The sequence below is a fragment of the Micropterus dolomieu genome, linkage group LG22, assembly GCF_021292245.1.
Source record: "Micropterus dolomieu isolate WLL.071019.BEF.003 ecotype Adirondacks linkage group LG22, ASM2129224v1, whole genome shotgun sequence".
Classification (NCBI taxonomy): domain Eukaryota; kingdom Metazoa; phylum Chordata; class Actinopteri; order Centrarchiformes; family Centrarchidae; genus Micropterus; species Micropterus dolomieu.
In genome coordinates this window covers 6,067,340-6,088,923 of record NC_060171.1, presented here as the reverse complement: position 1 = coordinate 6,088,923, position 21,584 = coordinate 6,067,340, and the positions used below count along the sequence as shown (strand labels likewise).

Genomic DNA, 21,584 nt, shown 5'->3' with positions numbered 1-21,584 from the left:
AACATATATGTAGTTACCCTTTTGATCTCCTTGCGTAGACGTTCATTTTCCATCACTATTTTCTCCAGTCCTTTAGTTTTAGATTCAAGTTTGGAACTCAGCTCAGCTTCACTTTGACTCTTGAGTTTCTCAAAGTCAGCCTAGAAAATAAACAGTATTTAATGTCAGCTGCAGGAACAGAACAGAGACGTTAATAAAACATGTCTAGCAGAATGTGTATGACACAGTAGCAGAATGGTACAACCTTTAGTTTTTCATTTTCTTGCTCCAAGGCAGCTACGTTGTCTTGATTTGGAGGTGCGCTGGATTTCTTTAGTGACTCATTTTCCCTCTGCACCCTCTCCACCACCTTCTTCATCAAACCAATGGTCTTTTCAAGTTCAGGTACTGTTTTACCACTGTGACCGGCCTGACGAGGAACACATTACAAATCATTTTCACCATCTACAGTTGGAACAGGGGGTTGGTGAATTAAATTTCAATGAACCTCAGTGAAGTGGCTTCTGTCCAATCAAGTTTTGCTGTATTTGTTTCTTGATTGAACGTTTTAAGGTAATTTCTTTACCTAATATATAAATATAAATGTATCATTTATTTCTGTGTTTGGTCATTTCTGAGAAAATACCCATGTGTATAGAAAGAACGCAGGTGACTTTAGGTTAACATACTCCTCCACGTATATGTGCCAGCCTTTTCTCCACCTCTGCCTTTGCCTTTTTTAGCGCGCTGCACATCTCCTTAAGGTCTGCAACTTGATTCTGTGAAAAACAAAGAGAAACATCATAAAATCATATAAAACACTGACTGACAAAAAACATTTGCTCATACCTAATCAACTATTTTTGAACTTCAACTAAGTTTGTGAAGATACTGATACAAGTGTACACAAAAAATACCTTTCGACACAATGAACGAAGTCACCTTTTATTAAAGCAAAAAAAAATAAAAAATAAAGTAATATTGTAAATGCTCTGTTTCTTAAAGGAAGTTTGATATTTTGCTTTCTTGCTAAGAATATTTTTTCTCTCTGCCAAAACTGAAGAGTAAATACGACAAGTTGTGGTTTCACAGGAAGCTGGGAAACAATTTTATGCTAAGCAAAGCTAATGATGTCTAACCCTAACCCCAGCTCCACCTTCATATTTACTATACAGACGTGAGTGGTATTGATGTTCGCATCTAACCCTTGCCAACTACTTCTCAATCAAGGTTATGTTATGCACACCTTGAGTCTTGGTAAGTCTTTGTTGGTCTGCTCCAACTGAAATCGCAGCTCCAGGTTCTCAGAGGCCAGCTTGAGGTTTTCTTTTTGGAGGTCCTGATCTCTTTGTGAGGGAGTGCCAGTGTCTCGTCCTGAAGTCTTTAGGAAGTAAAAGACACACAATCAGCCACGGTAAATTAATTAGAAGGCATGATAACACTGCTGTGGATGAATATATAAATATATCTTCAAATACAAAAGCTCTAAGGGAGGGTAGGAAATTATTATTATTTAGCTTGTTCTTGGGGTCATTATACTCTCTCTACCTACTCACAACCACGGTAACATTTAGTCCATGACAGACAACGCAGAAGAGGAAAACAGCAACACACTAATAAGCCACTTACTACTCACTTTTAATGCCTTGACTTTTCCTCTGCCACATCTACCGCAATACTATCACAGCACTACACCACTTCAACTGGGTGGCTATAGAAGCCTGGAGTACCTTCAGATGTCTAAGAGATCTGCTTTCTTGTTTTTGTACACGCTCATCTGTTTTTTTACTGGTAGACCTCTGTGAGTGTTTGCTCAGTATAGAGCTGGAGTCCACATCTGGTTCTGCTGAGCAGGACTGTTCTGGATTATCTTCCTCCGTTTCCTCCTTTGTAGTTGTGTCATCCACTTCATCTTTTAGCTCAAGCTGTTCCTCAGCCTCTTCTGGTTTTTCTTTCCTTATTTGCACATCATTATCATTATCATCATCATCATCAGGGTCTCGATCATCAAGTTCACCAACATCCTCTTGATTAAGTGTTTCACCGCCAGTTGCTGCCGTGGCTGTCTGAGAGGATGATGTAACTGATCCTTGTCTGTCTGACGGATCATCAGGAAGGGGTTCACCTTCTTTTGTGGTCTGTGGTTCTTCCTTTTCTTCAGCTATGTCAGCTTCACAACCACCTGGGATGTCTTGTGTACTTTCTAAAATATCTGTTTCTGTCTCATCTTCTTTGTCTGCTACTGTGTTTTCTGCCTCATCAATTCTTGATTGCCCTCCTTCAGTGCAAACATCCTCTGCTCCAGCAAAGCTGGTCTGAGTTTCTCTATCTATCGGGCTTCGCTTTGGCTCCCTCTGTTGGTCAGCGGGGTCTGCAACAGCTTCAGAGCTAACAGAGCGGCTGTAGGGTTCAGCTAGACGGAGTGCAGCATTCCCTTTGCGTGACGCATGCACAACATCAAAAGTGACAGAACAAATCTCTCTCAAAGCATGGGAAGAGGAGCTTTTTCCCTTCGCAGGCAATGAATCAGATTAAAAGAAGAAGATACACAAAGAAAGAAAGACGATGAAGAAAGAGATAAAAGAAGAATACATCTTTGGGAACAGAGTTGTGATATATATACTGTGGACTGCATACTGCACAACTTGCAATACATATGAGTAATCTCTGTAATGAGAATATAGAGCTAACTACTGTTTTCATTATCAATCAATAGATTCTTTTTCCGATTAATTGATTAGTCTACTGAAGGTGATGTCTATGTTTTGTCTGACCAACAGTAGAATACCTAAAATATTCAATTTAAGACTATATAAAAAAGAGAAATGTTATGTTATGTTACTCTGTGAATTATCAGGATATTTTTGACAAATTCCCACATATTTATTACAATCATCATGCTCTGCATGTTGATGAGCACTTACAGAGGGTCTTGATGGAGGCTCTTTGGATACCTGGCTCTCTAAGGAATGGAGTCTCTCCTCCAGGTAGCGATTCCTCAGGGTCAGATTCTCCATGGCGTCATCACGTGGTAAAGCCTGGTGCTGTCTGCAAGTTCAACAAGAAAATAAAAGTCTGCAATGAGCTTCATCAATGAGGCTTTGAAATTGCTTAACGTCATATTTTGTGGTTTTCCTTTTATATTTTTATAAAGAGTGTTGTGTTGAGTACAGCAGTCTAGATTATATCTGTTGTTCTTTGTTTTTATTGATGTTTCAGGGCTGCTGTATTTTTTTAATCATATATATTTAATGATATTTCATGATTAAGTTCAGTATAACTTTTTATAATAACTTTGAAAGTAAAGCTAATTGTATAATATCCAGCTAAATAGTAACATTTGAACTACATTTTAGCTGGGAGATTTTTCAAAGTGTGACAGCCAAGAATCTCGGTGTTACGTTTTATCCTACTCTCGCTCTCTTGATCAGCAAAATAACAAAATCACAAAGATGGCTTTTTTTCCACCTTTGCAACATAGCTGAAATTAGTTTTTTTTTCCTGTCCTTGGCTGATACAGAGATTGTAATTCACGCTTTTGTGCTAGTAATAAAAGGCTTCAAATGATTCAGAATGTCGCAACTAGAATCTTAACTAAAACTAGAAAATGTTATATCACACCAATTTTAGCCCTTCATTGGCTCCCTATCCATGTCAGATCAGACATTAAGGTGCTTCTAACGACTTACAAAATTCCTGTCTGACCGCCATAAACCTTACATCCCATCCCATGCTCTCAGATTACAGGGGTTCTGTCCCCAGAGTTAAGAAGAAATCAGGCTGCAAAGCCTTTTCCTGTTGTGCCCCTTTTTTCTAGAATAACCTCTCTGTTGATTTCAGACCGACTGACTCTGTTAAGGCCATTAAATCCTAACCAAAAACTCATCTTTTTGCATGAACCTTCAGTTAGCAGCTTGTTTTTGATTACCCTGTACCCGTTACATCAAGAACACTGCAAACCTTCTGAAAACTACTGCATCTTTTTAACCCTCTGTTTATGTCCAACAAACACAGATGCCTCTCTCTCTCTCCCTCCCTTGTTTCTCCTCCTCCTCTCTCCAGATGTTTTGGATCTGGAAATTTTTCCTCCAGTATACTTAGCCTCTCCCTCTTCCTTTCTCATATATGTGCCTATATGACCCAATATAAAAGGGTTACTTGTCGGAAATGTTTATGTAATAAATACATATTGGCCAAGATATTTTTATCAGACTAAAACTTTCTCAGACTAAAAAAGTGAGATCACCAATGACCTAAAAAGATCCAGTGTCAGACATTATGTAAAACTTCTGCCTAAATACTTGTAATCTAATCAGTCATACATAAAATCATAATATGTATCCAATAATGGTTATAAGATTATATAATATATAGCAAATAATTATATAGCGGAAATCCATGAAAGTAAGACACAAGATAAGCATTTTATGGATATTCAACTTTAACTCTGGCTATAATTAATGTATAGTTCATGTAATAGAAGTATACTGAATCATAGTGCACTTACAATATCTTTAAAATAAGCCAAAACAAGACACGAAAATCAAGAGCAGCAGATCTTTTTAAGCTAGTTACTTTATGGTGAGGATCTGTTTCTCCAGGTCTGAGTTCTTCTTCTTTAGCTCCTCCATCTCCTTCTCCATTTCAGTGGATCTCACTCCCACCACCTGATCGGCAGTCACACCTCGAGCCTTCAGCTTCTTCTGCAGTGCACTCTTCTCTTGCTCCAGTCTGCATGCACAATAAAACACAGAATGGAAATAGAAGGACTGCCAACAGCTGAAAGACATGTGGCAGTAGCTTTCTGGATTCATTTACAACTATTTTGATAACCATATGAGAGCTTTTCTTTGTTGTATATAATAGTTTTTTTTAAATCCTAATTATGATATCGGTTAGTGTAGTAGTTTGTATGAATATTTATTTGTAAATTTGTTAATTGTATTTTTTGACCTACAGTACCAGTCTGGACACAACTTCTCATTCACTTACAATAAAAGTACCTATCCATCCATCTATCTATCTATTTATCCATCTATCTACAAAGACCACTGCTGTGTGCATTTCAATGACATCAAGCTATAGTTTCAAGTTTGTAAACTTCACCCCCACGTGCTGCCATTTGGAACCAATGTTCCACAGCTTACTGCAGCTTGAAGTGGAAGTAATTCTGTCATATACACAAAACACGAGATCCAAGAATGCTGTGTATCTAGCACGATGTACACACTGACCTAGCATAGAGGTCTTTAAGAGTGCTGAGCTGTTTTGACAGGGATTCATTCTCTCGTTCCTTCTCCTTCAGTGAATTCTTCACCTTTTCCATCTTGACCTGCCATTTCTTACCCTCCTCCCAACGCACAATTTCGTCTTTGTTCTGTCAGGCAAACAAGTCATACATCAAGTAAGAGTGCAGCTAATGATAATAATGCTATACAATAATAATACATTAAAACAGCTGTAATAGACAATGTTTAATGTTGACAGAATTGATGTTCAGACCTTTCCATGATCGTCCTTAACATTTTTCATTTCTGCTCTTTTCTCCAAATCAGACTCCAGCCTCCTGATCTTCTTTTGCATATTCTCAATGGTTGGTCTCTTCCCATCTGGTTCTGGTTGATTCTATTTGAAACATGCAGAGGAAAATATTTTCATAGCATCTCACTTTTCTTAGACAGTGTACATTGGAGACTGACAGGGATTCCATTCCCTATTTAAGTCAATGAGAAAGGTAAGGCGTTAACACTGCAAAGGTTAGGGTCACGATACATGGCATTGTGTGAAAGAAATGAGAGATAGAGTTGCAGCCCAGGTCCTGAGAAAGATTTAACTGACATAAACTAAAATACATGCTACGTGGCAGTGGCCCAAAAGAATGCCTGAATAATTTAATCAACTTTGATATGGAGGAGTTTATCTGAAATCTTAGAAAAATTCATTCTTGATGGATTCCTTAATTTATTTTATTTTGGTCTGCATGTCTATACATGTCTAGAGGCATTTGTCCACATAGTGTTAATGCTGAGATAGTTAGAGATACTAACCTGAAGGGCGCTGCTGAGCCTCTTGATTTGCTGGTTGAGCTCCTGGATTTCCTGCTCTCTCTCCTCCTTTTCAGCTTGCAGGCGTCTCAGGGTTTTTTGACTCCTCTGGAGGTCCTGGTTCAGGCCATCCACTTCCTCTTTTAGGGTGTTCTCCCGGCCTCTGGCTGCTTTGGCAGACTCCTTTGCAGCTTGAAGTTCTTCATTAAGTTCTTGCACCCGCACCTTAGGAGAAGTGGGATTTTCCAATTTAAAGGATATGTCTGGTGATATTCTGTAGTTTTTTTATTGACAAGGGAAAACTAACAAACAATTTGTATTGTCTGTGTATCCAAAATCTGACATTTCTTATTCTTCTTTGCCAGAGTTTATTGTTGAATGAGCCCCACAGTTATAGCGGCTGACATGCTCCTTCTTACCACAAATACGGCCAATATAGTTTGAGTCAATCCCACATACACTGTCCTGTTGCTATAAATACTCACTGGTGCACCAGATGTGTATTAGTCTGCAGCTGAAAATAGTCTCCAACAAATGCACTAGTAACTCCTGTTTCAGTAGCATTTGCTAATAACTACATTGCCAGCTGTTTTAGGAAATTAGAATCAGAATATCGCCAGACTTATCCTTTAATGTTATCATTATGCCCATCGAATATAATTGGCTAAAGACATTCTATAAATACTAGTGTTGAAGTACCCTAGATACTCTCATGGTCTCGAGACCGGTCTTAAGACCACTCTTTCATGGTCGATCGCATTTGTACTCAGTCTCGGACATTGAGGACTCGGGATTTTATTTCAAGTCAAGACCATAACTTTTGGAATATCAATAAATTGCTTTTGCATTGTCTGATTTATTTGTTAACATCCTTACTTTGATTGGATGTAAAACATATTGCTTCAAATACAACCAATAATTCCAAATAAAAAAGTGTTGTTACCATTAACGACTGTCACCTCTCCCCGCTATGGTAAGCATGGAAAAGGAGTGTTGAATAAAGATGCCTACGTTGATTTCATTTGTACGTGGGTGTTGATGGGAATGTGGATCTTTCAGATCAACTCGGTCTTGCCCTCCCTCGGTCTTGATCTCGATTTGGTCTCAGCCCCTAAAAGTCTTGGTCTTGTATGGGTCTCGATAAACTCTGGTCTTGGTCTTGACTTGGTCTCGGTTTGGGCGGTCTTTACTACAACACTAATAATTAACTTTTTTTAATCTACTGACTTGCATATATGACTGAGCCTCAGTTAGCTGTAAAGAGTGATTAATGAAAGGAACAAGGGCCAGTTGGAGTCAAGGAATGTGTCAAACATGCTGTCTGTGCAAAGAGGCTGGCACATGCCATGTGTTCACCAACTTCACCTTATGGTCTGCTACTATCCAGGGACATGTCTATTGAAGGTTGCTAATTAGGATAGATAGAGGGAATAGATAATATATCTCATTCTTTATTTTGTTTACGTAATCTGAATAAACTTACTCACAAAGCTTTCTTTGTGTCAGTTAATTAACTCAACACCTATTGATAAAAGTCAGTAATGAAATACAAGATGCAAGAAAAACATGTGTTTTTACAATAAAGGGGTCCCACCTTTAGGTCTTTGGTGTGTCTGTCAACCAACACCTGTACATTGAGACTCTCCTCTTTTTGCGCAGCGCTGGCTATGACTTGCTGCTCTGCAGCAGATGTCATCTCTGCTCGCAGCTCCAACAGAGCCTTACTGAGAGCCTGAGAAAACGGGGAGAGAGATGCCAGCTATGATAAATATGATGATGCAGCAGTCAGGCTTCATTATACATTTTTTGGGCTGTTATCCATATTTTTTCATGGACTACTTCCTCTGTCCCAGACTCGTTCTTGGTATAAACTTGACATTTTTCTGTATGCAGTGGAAAATTACAGAACTTGGCTTACTTTTAAGAAATAAAAAAATGATGTACTGTATGTATTATTAAAAAAGCTTTGGGCACTTTTATAAATCTTAAAACGGATATCCAGATCAACTGATCTTATTTGTTATGCCGCTAAATGGCTGAAAAGGAGTATTCATTCAAATGTCATTCAAGTTTTAGCACCAACATACACAGAATGGGAAACATGGCAACAACAGAGAGTATTTCCTAATTTCCAAGAAATGTCTCCGGGTACTTTTGCAGGGCAACAGGACTTACCACATTAGAAACTGTGAGGGTGGCGATGTTGAGCATGGTCTAGAATCAGGCCTTGAGCCCTTGTCAACACAGACAAGGTGAGACATGTGCGTGCGGCCTCATATCACTACTTCCTCACTATTCTGATATTGTCTCAATGTTCCCTAACTGTCATAAAAACCTCACCTTCCCATGAGTGCTTGTTGTCGGATCTATTCTTGGTGAATGTAACAAATTTATATATTTTTAATGTTCCGTGCACAGAGGCAGGATAAAACTTTACAAACCATTTTCATCAATATCTTCACATGGGCTCACGGTACAGCGGCAATTTCATTGTGGAGAGTCTTCTCAACAGTGCCAGATGTTTACAATTTCAGAGAAAAAAAAGATTTCTCCATTAAGGAATGGGAAATATTGTTAGGAGGTGGGGTAGACACAGAGAGCTACTGCACATCTGAAGTTTCTATGTCAACAATCTTGGCCTGTATGGAAAGGTGAGAATAAGCTTTCATGTGATGGATCCCTGAAATAAATCAGATCATGCTAGCCTGAAAGGCCAGCCTAATAATAAAGAACAGATTTGACCTCTGACCCAGCTATGAAAGCTTACTGGTATTGAACACACTAAATGTGTAAATTAAAGCCAGTCAGTTTGTGCTTGGATGGAAAGCAAATACTTGCTACATAGAAGAGCATCTACACTTTAATAGCTATTGACTGCAGGCCTGAGCTGAATGTAACCATAACTCAACAGTGTGCTGCTAGCCACCAGACATTAACCATGATGGATTCTATGACAAAGGTCTGAATCTAAGCTTTAATTGAGGTATCACTCCAGTAAATCAGATCATGCTAGCCTGAAAGGCCTGGCTAATAATATGGAACAGATGTGATCTCTGGTCCAGCTCTGAAAGCTATCTGGTACAGGGTTCTTGCACCATTTTAAAAGTCAAATGAATGTTTTTTAAGATATTTTAAGAACTCAAATATAAATTTAAGACCTCAAATTTTGAAACAATTTCTCTGATAGAAAAGAGACGCGTGTTTGATCTCTTAATGAACGACGCAATGCCATGTTTGGCAGTTTTATTTTCACAACAGTTGAATGACTTTTGAGATTCCGAATCGGGGAATAGCGGCTGTTTACACCTGGCATTAAGATGAATTTTGGGTGATCAGATTGTGATCTAATTATTGATGATGCTCAGGTTTTTGTTAAACTGATTGTGTCCATTTGTGAACGTGAACTAGGGCTGAGTTGATTTAATTCATTTGAATCACAAACGAATTAGCACTTTCTTTTCTATTAAGATATTTATAGTTTTGAGGAAAGGGGACTGAAAAAAGATTTTACTTTATTTTTCTCATGCATATTTGTTGTTTTGTATGTTCTACATCAGATTTGTGAAGTGATCCACTGTTTGATATCAGGCTGCTCTTTGGCATCCAGTGTTTTTATCTTCTGACCATAATGAAAAGTTTAAAAGCACAATTAACCATCTGGTTTCTTCAGTGCGTGACAATTTCCCCACCAGCCTTAAATGGACCATCGGCAAATTTAATACCTAAAGCAAATTTATGGTAAATTTAAGACAATTTAAGACTTTTTAAGAAGCCGCGGGAACCCTGTGGTATTGACCGTACTAAATTTCTGATTTAAAGCAGTCAGTTAGCTAGGATGGAAAGCAAATACTTCATACAAAGAAACACATATAAACTTTAATTTGATGTTTTTATAGATTATAGTTTAAAGCATAAATACTGGAGAAAAGCCGAATGTAGCCCAGTGAGGACAGAAACCTCAAGCAGAAATCATCAAGTGGTGTTCACCCACTAACAGGGCATGTGAGCGGTGGAGTTTTATCCTACAGGTGATGTGTTGTTGCCCACCATTATATCACAGACAAAAGAAGAACATTATACGATAAACTTATGATAAAAGAACCACCTTAAGCTGTTTCTCTTTCTGGGTGAGCTGTGCTTTCAGTCGTTCCACCAGGTTTTTCATGGTGTTGCTGGGGGAGCGGATGTTGGCCTCCTTCAGGGCTGCCAGCTCAGTTTGGAGGAAGTTAATCTCTTTCTCCATGTGGGCCATCTGGCTTCTCTGATCTTCATTCTCTTCAGTCAGAGCTTTCACCTGGGAAGCATGATACTCCTCCAGCCTGCAACAAATCCCCTCTGTTAGTTTGTTTTATAACATACAGATTTTCTTGTGTTGTTACATCATTTTAATGTAGCTTACTATCTGACAGAGAAGTAGGAAAGCATGTTTTGACTTGCTCCAGGTCATTACTACTGACTCAATACTCAGACACACTTAAAGGGTAGATACTTAATACAAACTTTAGCCCACAGTAAACAGAAAAATGAATAACAAGCACACACACCATCACTCATACAAAAAAATGTGTACACTTAATATTATCAATGAACATAGAGACAAGTTAGTAAGGACAGGGCAGCTGCAACGTGTGCAGCAGATCTCTATCATACTGACAAGGGAAACAATGTTCCTGTCCAATATGAAACACTTTCATACACACATTCTGCCATATTCTTTTTACATTAGAATTTCATTCATTGGGGGGTGCTAGGTATAAAGATCTCTCTTTTTGGAAGGCATCCATTCTCTCAAGGCCAGGCTGTGCAATTTTCTCTGGTTGACAGGTAATTTTTAACACATTTAAAAGACAATATGACTAACACGCAGGAGATATTTCTTGCACGCAGGTTGTTTCGGCACACATAGTGATAGTTGTTTTGACAGATGTTGGGTAATGTTTTTGCCAGGCAAGCAGATTCAACCTGGTTGGCTACAAAACATCAATGACTAATTGTCTATTTCTTTTTGCTTAAATAAATTATGGCCAGTCAACGGTGAGCCCTAGAAAGCTACCAGATTTCTGCTGTGATGGAATGTAAAACTGCTGAGATATACACTGAGTTGCCGGTTTATTAGGCACACCAACCTACCTAGCTCAACCTAATGCAAGATAATTGAGAGGTGTTGAATCAACTTCCGTCCTTTGTGAGGATGTTGAACAACCTCATTTAAGACACTGGGTATGCACTCATGTGGCTGAGATGCCTTTGCCCCCAGTGAACTGTTGAACTCTCTTGAAAGCCCTTTTTAATCTGCTTTGCAGCTTTTTATTAAACTTTTAACCCGCTTTAAAGTCACTTTAAGTTTGTTAAAATCAACTTATTCCACACAGTCCGACAGTATCAGCATCTCTTTGTTTGAGCTGGCATATGGTATTTACGCTGAGCAAACTAATCAAACACAGTCATTGCACAGTGAAATCTTAAACCATGAGAGATTATTTGAGATATTTTAAACCATTAAAAGGCCTTCAATTTAGCAAATGTATTTAGGGACTTTTTCAGGCTTTATGGGTACCTTGTGTAGACGGTGGCACAGACACTGACAGTGACCTGTTGTCTCCATACTTAATGTCCTGTACATCAGTGTTCCTTTTGTGTCCCACATACCCCCAACAGCCCTTTCAGATGGGCCTAAGTACTTCTATGGGATGGGATGGCTTTAAGGTATTGTTGAATTGTAATTTGTAGTAGTTTTGGTTTGCATGTTTGCATTTGTACTACTGCCATCTGAAGTGACAGAAACTGGTTGTTTCAACCATTTACATTATGTTTACTTTTAGACTAACTAGTCTTTCTGCAGTCTTAATCAACTTACACCTGACTCAGTTTGATGGAAAGCTAGGGCATGTCTTGTGCAGACTTTATTGTTATTGAAGTTATTGTGATTGCGATAATAACTGTAAAGATAAGCATCACGCAAATTTGTGATCTTACCAATACTATGTCATTGCACAGTGAACTCTTAAACCATTAAAAGGCCTTCAATTTAGCAAATATATTTACGGACTTTTTCAGGCTTCAGGCAGATGAGATCATCAGTCTGAATCAAGGTTAGAAGGAAAGCAATACAATCATATTAGTCTAATCCAGGGGTTCTTAACCTTTGTGGCAGTCCGACCCCTTTTTGAGGTTGAAAATATTTCGTGACCCCCTCCACCCCCCTCCCAACACCACACACCACACACACACCTCCATCCTACTCACTTAATGGGATAAACATTAGCTAGCTAGCTTAACGTTACCCTTTTTAAATTCTTATTCTTCTTTGGCGTTTTATAGCGGTTGCCATTACTGCCACCTACTGGATTAAACATATTTACAGTGTCAACCCAAAGTTATTCTATTCACTACTATAGTCCGTCTAGTTATTTTCAAGTAATTTGTTTTTCTATTTTTGTGTCTATAGTAGCATTCTCGCGACCCCCATGGGTCCAGGTCGCGACCCCCAGGTTAAGAACCACTGGTATTCATTTCATGCTGTCAGTGATCCATGGATGTTAATAGTGGGCTTAATTTGAGCACAGAGTTAATAAATATATTACAGCTTTAGATTTAGGTTAGTCTCTGAAAGAAACATTTGTTAAATTCTTTTATGTTCATTGCATCAATACTATTAATGTTAACAACTAAGATAAGGGAAACAAATGATTCAAATTACGCTTTAATATAATCTTCATAGGAAACCACTAGGTAAAATTCTGAAAAAATGTCAGAGATTATGGTTTAGTAAAAAAAAGGGTATTCACTTTGACATCTTGTCGGCATGTTTCTTGGCCTGTGTTTCCATGGCGGCCTTCTGTCGCTCCAGCTCAGCAGTGGTCAGATTCAGATTTTGTGTGACGGAGGAGAGCGAAATGTCCTGTTCATCCACTGTCTGCTCCAACTCAGCCAGACGCTCCAGATGCTTGGTGGTTGGCACCTTGAGTGTGGGCTTCTTCATCAATTCCTGGACAAAATAAGGAGGTAACATTAAACAAAACACTTAACGCTGCCTCAAAACAAAGCAGAACTGGACATTTCAAATTCACGTAGGAACATCTTCCAAATTATGCTCAGAGATTTTTTCCCATGAAACACTGCTCGCTTAAATGTAAAATGTTAGGTAACATACAGTATGCTTAGAAATACAACATGGTGCCGTAAGTGGATTCTCTCTGGATATTAATGTGAGTCTGTCCAAAGCTATTTAGGCAGAAAAAAAACAGTTCACAGAGAGAGACATGGATACATGCGCACCATTGCTGTCTGTTTAAAGTGGTCTAGGGAGGTGTCCGCATGCAAGTCCAACTTTTCATGCAGCATTCTCAGCTCCTCCTGGTGTCGCTTTATCATCTCCTCTTGATCCTGGGATCAAAAAAGTGTAGTTAAATGAAACAAAGAAAGGTAAAATATCTTCTACAAAACAAAAATAAGCATTGGTATAGCATAAAAAAGCATTTGTACAATCCAAATGATTTAAACTCTTTATTGCCAGACCGTATGTCTGCCAGGTGAACACCATGGCCTTTTACATCTAGCACAATTTATTACAGGCTTAGCAACTTCATGCCTCAAGTGCGTGACAGAAAAAAAACATCTGTCATTTTCCTTGGCCTCATACCTCTGCAAACTTGGACTCCAGTTCTAAGTTACGCTCTTCCACCTGCCTGAGGGAGTTCCTCATTTGTTCATACATTTTGTGGGCATGCTCAGCTCTCTGCCTCTCGTTCAATTAAGTTCTTCTAGAAACTTAATTGAGTGTACTCTAATGTCTTAATAGTATGTAATGGACAGAATATTTCTATGAAGATTTCTAATAAGTATTTATCTAAGTGCTGAGACGTGCATGACTCTACAGCTAATCCCTGCTAAGTGTGTTACTAACAAACTGGCTAATGCCTCTTAAAAACACACACAATCAATAATATAACAGATATACTACACCCAGTATTCCCCGCTGTATCACTGTACCTGTCTGGCTTGAGCCAGCTGGTTCTGATATTTCTTGAGCACATCCTCTTTCTTGTCAAGTCTACCCTGGAGGTCTTTGATCATCTGCTGAGCCAGCTTCAGAGCAGGCTTATTGTCTGACTGGCCCTCTTCATGCTTGGAAAGGTCAGCCAGCAGGCGTTCTCTGTTGGCAGCAGCTGGGAGCCGAATACGCAGTTCATTGATCACTTTATCCCTGGACACGATGTTCTGTTCTGCCTTCCACAGAGCTGCTTCTTTCTCTTTCAACTTCTGCATATGAAGGAATCAGAATTCAATCAATATGCTACACATCTGATGTATGACGAATACTGAATATATGAACAGGGACTATACCATACCTCATCCAAACTTTTGCAGGTCGCCTGTGTGTCCAAGATGGTACGGGCATGCTGTTTGATTTTACCTAAAGCAAACTCTAACTGATGAGCAAGAGGTAGACTAGGGTCTGGTATGGATCCTGCACCATCCTCATACTGAAAACAACCAAAAATATAGTATTACTAAGCTCAATCCTAGACTTGATGACCCAAATAAAAAATAAAATCAGAATAATCATGTTTGCTTGCTGTTAATTTGAGCTATTTCATCATCAATAGCTGTAAACAATAGTTTACCTTTTCCGCACTGCTTAGTATTTCATTCTGGTGCTTCTCGTACTGGTCCAGTTGGCGTTCCAGCTCCACCTCTCGCTGATCCCATGCAAGTTGGCGTTCTTCTTGAAGCTTTACATGGTAAAGAGAAGACTTATAGACTATATTGCCTTGATATTAAACGACATCACAAATACTGACACGATTCTGTACTTCAAAGCTCCTTAACAACTGAGGTAGTAAAAATTGTAAGGTTTTTGTTACACTGTGATTGCAGTAATTCTGTAAATGAGTTTTACCACAATAATCCGTTTGCATTAAACCCTAATGTGTTTGTCAAGTGTTTTAATTAATTTACATTACTTACACATTTGTGAATCTCTGTCTGCATTTAGCACATTTTTGAGCGGGTGTAGTTCGTCTCTCACCCTGTTTTGCTCCACAATATCTTCTTCCAGTGAGCAGATTGTTCGCTCCTGCTCTTCCACCAGGTTCTTCAGATACCTGATCTCCTCCTTCTGAACCACCAGCTCCCTGCCTTTCCTCAGCTCCTGCAGACGAGCTTCTTCAATCTTCTTATGCCACTCAGTTATCTGTTTGCAGTTTTACAGTAGAGTGGTTTTTAGCAAATGCAGCTTATGAGTTGTGGGCAAGATGTCCCACAAACAAATTAGATCACAAGACTGACAGTGCCATATACTACTATGTTTAAACAACTGTGATAACAATTTTATCTGCCAATCAACTAGAAAACCAGAATGACCTTCTGGGCCCCTTTCACATCCTTCAGTGTTGAGATGAGCTCCTCCAAGGCTCTAAGTCTCAGTTCCACTTCTTCCGCCCTGCCCTCTGCTCTCCTCCTTGCCTCCTCCGCGTTCCTCTTCTCCTTCTGGGATTTTGCTCTGTCCTCCTGGAGGTTCACCAAGGTCACAGAGAACTTTTCCTGCTGGGAAAGAGGGAGAGCTCCGGCAAACTGCCTACGCAGTGACTGGATGGTCTGCCGTAGGTGCATGGAGCGATTGCTGCCCTCCTGGCGGGCGAGGAACAGAGTGCGCTCACTGGCATCCAGCCGCTGTTCGGCACGCAGCTTGTAGGCCTCCAGCTGTTGGATGTGAGAGATGGCAGCCTCCAGCTTGGCCAAAGCAGATGACTCACTGAGCTGCAGAGCCACTATGTGCTGGTGGAGCTTTGCAATGAGGGCCTTCTCATCTGACTGTGACTGAGGGAAAGAGATGACATTTTGAAGACAATGTTTTTCTCCAAACTCCCTAATATACATAACTGAAACAGCCAGGGTTGTTTGTGTTTTGATTCATACATTTCAACATACATTCTACCAGTCCAATATTGAGAGGCAAAGCTACTACACAAATGTTTATTACTATTACCTTCCTTTTTGTCTGCAGAACATTGAAACATTTGAAAACTACTATCACATAATTATATTTCTTTACATATACGTTTTCCGTATGTTTAAAATGTTGAAAGAAAACGCCTGGCAATTTTCATTAATCAACAAACAAGTCACCTGTGACTGGATAACTGTGATAGAAAGTGCAGTAATGTATCTGATTTGGTGAGTTCTCACACTGCATCAAGTGTCACCTTAGATGCTCAAGTTGAAATGTAATTTACTTAAATTGTGACTCAGAGCTTTACTGTTTGTCAGGCAGTCAGCCTTATAATAGCTTATGACTTGAGGGCAACAGAAAAATATTTTAATGTAATAGGAAAGGTTCATGATTAACCCCTCCTGGGTTCAATCAAGTTGAAGAAAAAACAAACAGAAAACCTAATTACCTGGTAGTCCAGTATTTGTCTTCTCAAAGCTTCTACTTCCTTGTCTTTGGACTGTTGTCTGGTCTGTAGAGCAGACACCTGCATCATGGCCACATCAGACACCTCTTGAAGCCTGCACAAAACCAACAAAACAATATTACATTCTTTACTTTTACATTTTAATATCAGAATGAGCATAAATGCCTTTATTACCAAGATGATAAGCAACAGCGCAAGTGAGAAGGTCAGCTCACAGCCAGCTTATAAAAGCATGGGAATGCTCATGCATAACAGAAAAGTATTTGTATCCTGTCCATTTACAGGAATATTTATCTTTCACAACCATTTGACAGTTTTATTAAGAGATAACATATTAAGAAACTAACATCCAATTCTTGATTACACTGCTGTGTAATTTATTTCAAATCATCAATCTAAGATTGCAAATGTAATCATTAACAAAACTTACATGTCACGATAAGAGCATAAATAATCAATCTCGAGCCTGCACATTGTCAAACGTACTTAGAAACCTCGATGCGAAGCTCAGCCTCGGCCTTCTCCAACTCTGCAATCCTGGCTCTGTCAGCGTCGCTCACAGTTTTGCTGATGCTGTCTGCCAACTCATCTCTCAGCTCCCGCTCCACCCTCTGGGCCTCTACATTCATCTTGGTCAACTGAGGGGAAAAAATAAATTACACTATTTGATAAGAGAATCTGGTACAGACCGACAAGCGTTAAAACAGTCACGCAGCTGAGCTGTAATGCTGTTTTTAGAGGTCATGAACCAAAATGCTGAGATAATGAAACAACAAAAAAAAGCATTTGTATAGCATAAAAAAGCATTTGTACAATCCAAATGATTTAAACTCTTTATTGCCAGACCGTATGTCTGCCAGGTGAACACCATGGCCTTTTACATCTAGCACAATTTATTACAGGCTTAGCAACTTCATGCCTCAAGTGCGTGACAGAAAAAAAACATCTGTCATTTTCCTTGGCCTCATACCTCTGCAAACTTGGACTCCAGTTCTAAGTTACGCTCTTCCACCTGCCTGAGGGAGTTCCTCATTTGTTCATACATTTTGTGGGCATGCTCAGCTCTCTGCCTCTCGTTCAGCTCCTTCATCTCGAGAGTGGTGATCCGCCTGGCGGCAGATACCATATCATTGTTGGCCAAAGCCTTGTCCATGCTATTTTCACCTCCTGATATGAAGATAGAAACACAGTTTGGGATGAGAATTTGATATTACTGGTGGAATCCACAAACTAGGAGAAAGTCTTGAGTTAAAAAGTTTATTGTATTAAATTGGGTTTAAACTAAAATGGTTTCACACTAATATACTTTTTTAATAAAATGATGGTTTAGCATGTAACACTTTTGTTTGAGTTGCTTTGCAGCTTTGTATTATTAGCATTTTTCTGAAAGATGAAAATAACTGAACTGAATATAATCAGCCGTAGCCTTAGTGTACCAATTGCATTGCTGTTGTCCCATGCTTGCTCTAAAGTATTTAGTTTCTCCTTTGTGATCTCCAGTTCTTTATTCATGGCAGAGATTTGCTCCCGAAGAGACTCATTCTCACTCTGAGAGATGGGGGGAAAAGATACAAATATAGTGTCGAAAATAATAACAGTATGTGTATTGGAGGCATTATGAAAATACTGGAATGTGTTTTCCTACCTCCAAATGTTCAAGATTGGTGGTTCTCTGTATCAGGCGGCTATCCCTCTGTAGCATGTCTCTGTATTTGACTGTGAGCTCTGTGTATTGTTTGTTAGCTCTCTCCAGGTCTGATGAGGGCACACTATCATCCAAGGCCTTCTGCAGTGCTGCTATCTTATATGCAGCCATTTCCTAAAGACAAAACAAAAGACAGTGCCTTAAGAGGCCATTGTATGACCACCAATAGTGGTCATCATATCTCATGAAAGTGTGAGAATAAACAAATACAGAAATATACGTATAGCAGGAGTCTCTAATATTTTAATAAATAAGAACAGGTTATGACTTAGTCAACTAGGATAAGTGCAGCAAGTCCAGGTTTTGTCATCAGCTGTGCCCTTGCACATGCAACATTGGTACATATTTTCTAACCCTGAGAAAATATGCCAGCTTCTGTCATTATTTATCCAGATAAGGGTAAAATAGAAAACCTTCAGTTGATAGAGATATCTGGTATTTTTCCAGTCAGATTATTTAAGGAAAGCAGCACCAGCTTTCATTTTATGCAACTTAACTCTTGGTGGAATTTAACCTTTTGTTTCTCTACCTTGTATCTCTGCAGGTAGCCTATCCTCTGGGTGACGGAGGCCTGCATGTGGCTGCTCTCGTCCCTCAGCTTGCTGTTCTCCTTGCGGAGGTGCTGTTCTTGCTCCAGCAAGGTGATGTAGCGCCGCGTCAGTTTCTTCTCATTAACCTTCAGCACCGTCAACTTGCGCAATGCTTCGCTTAACTGTCTCCTGATTTCCTCTGGATCCTTCAGAAGGGTGTCGAGCAGCTCCTTATGTGTGGAATGGAAAAGTGCTCAAATTAAACTGATCTTAGTAGAAGGTAGATTAAGTACAGTGAAGCAAAGAGGCCATTACAATTTTATTTTGGAGTTCTTTCCCAATGTATCACATATTTGTTGACTCATCCATTTTCATTGTAAAAAGCATTGGGGGTGGGGGGCTCCACATGTTGGATCTTATGTACAGATAAAAAAGGTTAAATTTAAGTACTATTAACCTTTCAAAAATGTATTTGTCTGACTTACATTGAACTCTTGGATTTTAACATCATCCACATGCTTTTGCTCCTCCAGCTTGTTCTTCATCTGTATAAATGTCTCGTTCTTCTTTTGCCACTCAGCTTTCTCACTGAGCAAAAGCACAATGAAAATGGTTTAAAATGTTTCACATAAGGTTACAAACCAAGTATAGCCTGTTAGAAACTTTCTTGTTAACCAACCTTATGTATTCTTTATAGAGGAGTCCCTGTTGGTGGCTAATAACAGAAAACTTCTCTTTGTATTCCTCCAGTGTTCCTACGAGTTTCTGGATTTTATCCTCCTTGTTTTTGAGCTCCTAATAAATATAAGTATGATATATGCTTCATTTACAGTTGAGAAATATTGTTCATTTACAGCTTTTCCATGCAGGTCTCATGAACAGAGTGACACTGACCTGAAGAAGTCGAACAGCGTATTCATTCAAAGAACTGATGACCTCAGTGCTGCTGGGCCCCAGGCCCTCTGGGAGGGTCAGAGGTCGGAGGACGACTCCACGGCTGCCTGACTTCTTTAGCAGCTCCAATTCACCTTCCAGTTGGCTCACCTGACAAGAACAGAAAAAAAGAAAAGAAAATGTAATTTTTCCATTAAAATACTTCCCCCCCCGCGATCCTGTACGCAGGATAAGCAGTTGACGATGGATGGATGGATGAATATCTTTTAATAATAGGACATCAATCCAAACTGCTGAGCATTAGTCTGTCCTTCACACAAGGAGAAAAAGCATTCCAGACAGATTATGATCAGGTGATTCACTTCAATACCAGTGTCATTCAAATAATGATAATATAAAACAGAGCAAACGCCTGCCAGTAAAGCTTAGCTATTAGCCTGAGATGTCAATTCTCCGCCAGGAATGACTAGAGGCTAGTGCAAGGCTTTCCCCTTTCAAGAACAGGGATCCAACAAACATTTAGCTGGCTGTGCTCTCGGAAACAGTCTCCATTAAAGATAATTTGTCAGAGATGATGAATGGATTTAAATACTGAAACTGAAAGTAAGCTGAAAAGTTTAGACACAAGTTTGTTTACCTCCTTTCTCCTGTTATATAAAACAGAAGCAACACCGAGGAGACCGACTGTTCAAAGAAATGTTCCAGTCAGGCTAATTACTCTCAGACAGAGAGCATGTCAGGCATTGCCACTGTCTCTATAAATCTTCCTTATGTAAATTTGTCTGGTTACCTACTTTAGAAGAGAGTTGCAACACACAGCTGCAAGCATTTGGAGTTAACTGCTTTGCTTTTTTGCCAAAGAAAGGCATATAGCCTAAAAAGGATTAGATAGAAAAGTATCATGCTTGAAAAAAAAGCTCCAATTACATTGTCATCTCTTTATCTCCAGTCAACACAATTTGGACGTACCTTTTCTTTGGCTCTGGAAAGATGACTGAAGCTGCTGGTTGCTTCCTCCCGGGCCAATTTCAATTCCTGCCTCAGTTCTTCATTTCTCCCTAGCAGCTGATGAATCTGGGACTTGAGGTGCAGGGCTGACTCAGACTGCCCGCTTGTGTTGTTGACATCTATAGCCTGTGATATCGGGGATGAGCACAGTGAGAATCATTACTTTTTCAGTTGTTTTCTACATTGCATTAAAATGCAAATATGTTAATTGCATTTATGTTCTTATGTGGCATTTTATTATGTTACAGATCAAATATTACAGGACGAGGCAATAGGAAAAGGTTTGTGTTTTCAGTCAGGTTCAAACATGTTGACAAGGAACTGTCAAAAGGGCAACTGATTGACAAAAAACACTAGACAGATAAGACTGACAGAGGTAAAGATCTTTGACGATAGATTAGGGTTCAGTAAGGAACTTTTAAAAAAAACTTTTTGACATATTCTCTGAAACTGTAGCAATATTCTGACAGTAGCACAGATCTGTAAAAACAAAAGCAGGTTCTTCTGGTTCTGGCCCCAGTCTAAACAAACAATCAGAGCCAGGAGCAGTCTCTCACAGTGTCAATAACTGCTTGTGCATATGCTGCGCACCCCCCCTCCTCACGCATACTTTCACTCTGTCAAGCTTAATATCTTTAGCACGTGGCTTCAGAGGTTTTGCAAACACAATGCCGAAAAAACTGTCTTTTGCCAGCAGTACTAGTCTCTCATCCCGCTGTTAGATTTTGTATCAGTTGTCTGCTGCAACTTGGAGCGCTCTGCCCTGGGCCGCGAGGCATTAGTGGGGCGTCTTTGGAAGATGAATCGAAGGGAGAGGGACAGGGACAGGGACAGGGGTCTTGGCAAGACTCTTGTCATGACTGCCCAACGCTGGATGAGGTTTCCAAGGGCAACCGGCTCCTTCTTGTGGATTTGGTGGGCGGGGCTTAACAGAGTGATACAAGCAGCAGAGAAAGGTGCGGAAGGCTTTGCAATGTATGTTCAATCGTTACTGACTACTGCT

The 21,584-nt window shown here is 39.5% G+C and overlaps 1 protein-coding gene across 4 annotated transcripts in view; it reads right to left on the bottom strand.

Annotated features, from left to right (window-relative positions):
- cep290 (centrosomal protein 290) overlaps positions 1-21,584 on the bottom strand; it is a 41,064-nt gene that overhangs the window by 4,396 nt on the left and 15,084 nt on the right. For 2 of the 4 annotated variants that reach the window (XM_046037372.1, XM_046037373.1), the window contains 28 exons: positions 20,543-20,707; positions 19,574-19,723; positions 19,359-19,474; positions 19,165-19,267; positions 18,679-18,909; positions 18,090-18,263; positions 17,881-17,992; positions 17,415-17,611; positions 16,931-17,082; positions 16,427-16,538; positions 15,390-15,845; positions 15,055-15,219; positions 14,651-14,758; positions 14,375-14,509; positions 14,016-14,285; positions 13,302-13,409; positions 12,812-13,011; positions 10,129-10,342; positions 7,618-7,755; positions 6,027-6,248; positions 5,482-5,604; positions 5,214-5,356; positions 4,555-4,710; positions 2,904-3,027; positions 1,226-1,360; positions 669-758; positions 245-409; positions 18-140 (listed from right to left, as the gene is read on the bottom strand). In XM_046037372.1, the coding sequence (XP_045893328.1) occupies positions 18-140; positions 245-409; positions 669-758; positions 1,226-1,360; positions 2,904-3,027; positions 4,555-4,710; positions 5,214-5,356; positions 5,482-5,604; positions 6,027-6,248; positions 7,618-7,755; positions 10,129-10,342; positions 12,812-13,011; positions 13,302-13,409; positions 14,016-14,285; positions 14,375-14,509; positions 14,651-14,758; positions 15,055-15,219; positions 15,390-15,845; positions 16,427-16,538; positions 16,931-17,082; positions 17,415-17,611; positions 17,881-17,992; positions 18,090-18,263; positions 18,679-18,909; positions 19,165-19,267; positions 19,359-19,474; positions 19,574-19,723; positions 20,543-20,707 (4,587 nt within the window). Of the gene's footprint in view, positions 1-17; positions 141-244; positions 410-625; positions 759-1,225; positions 1,361-2,903; positions 3,028-4,554; positions 4,711-5,213; positions 5,357-5,481; positions 5,605-6,026; positions 6,249-7,617; positions 7,756-10,128; positions 10,343-12,811; positions 13,012-13,301; positions 13,410-14,015; positions 14,286-14,374; positions 14,510-14,650; positions 14,759-15,054; positions 15,220-15,389; positions 15,846-16,426; positions 16,539-16,930; positions 17,083-17,414; positions 17,612-17,880; positions 17,993-18,089; positions 18,264-18,678; positions 18,910-19,164; positions 19,268-19,358; positions 19,475-19,573; positions 19,724-20,542; positions 20,708-21,584 lie in introns of those variants that run through there. The other 2 variants (XM_046037374.1, XM_046037375.1) reach the window with 2 other exon arrangements.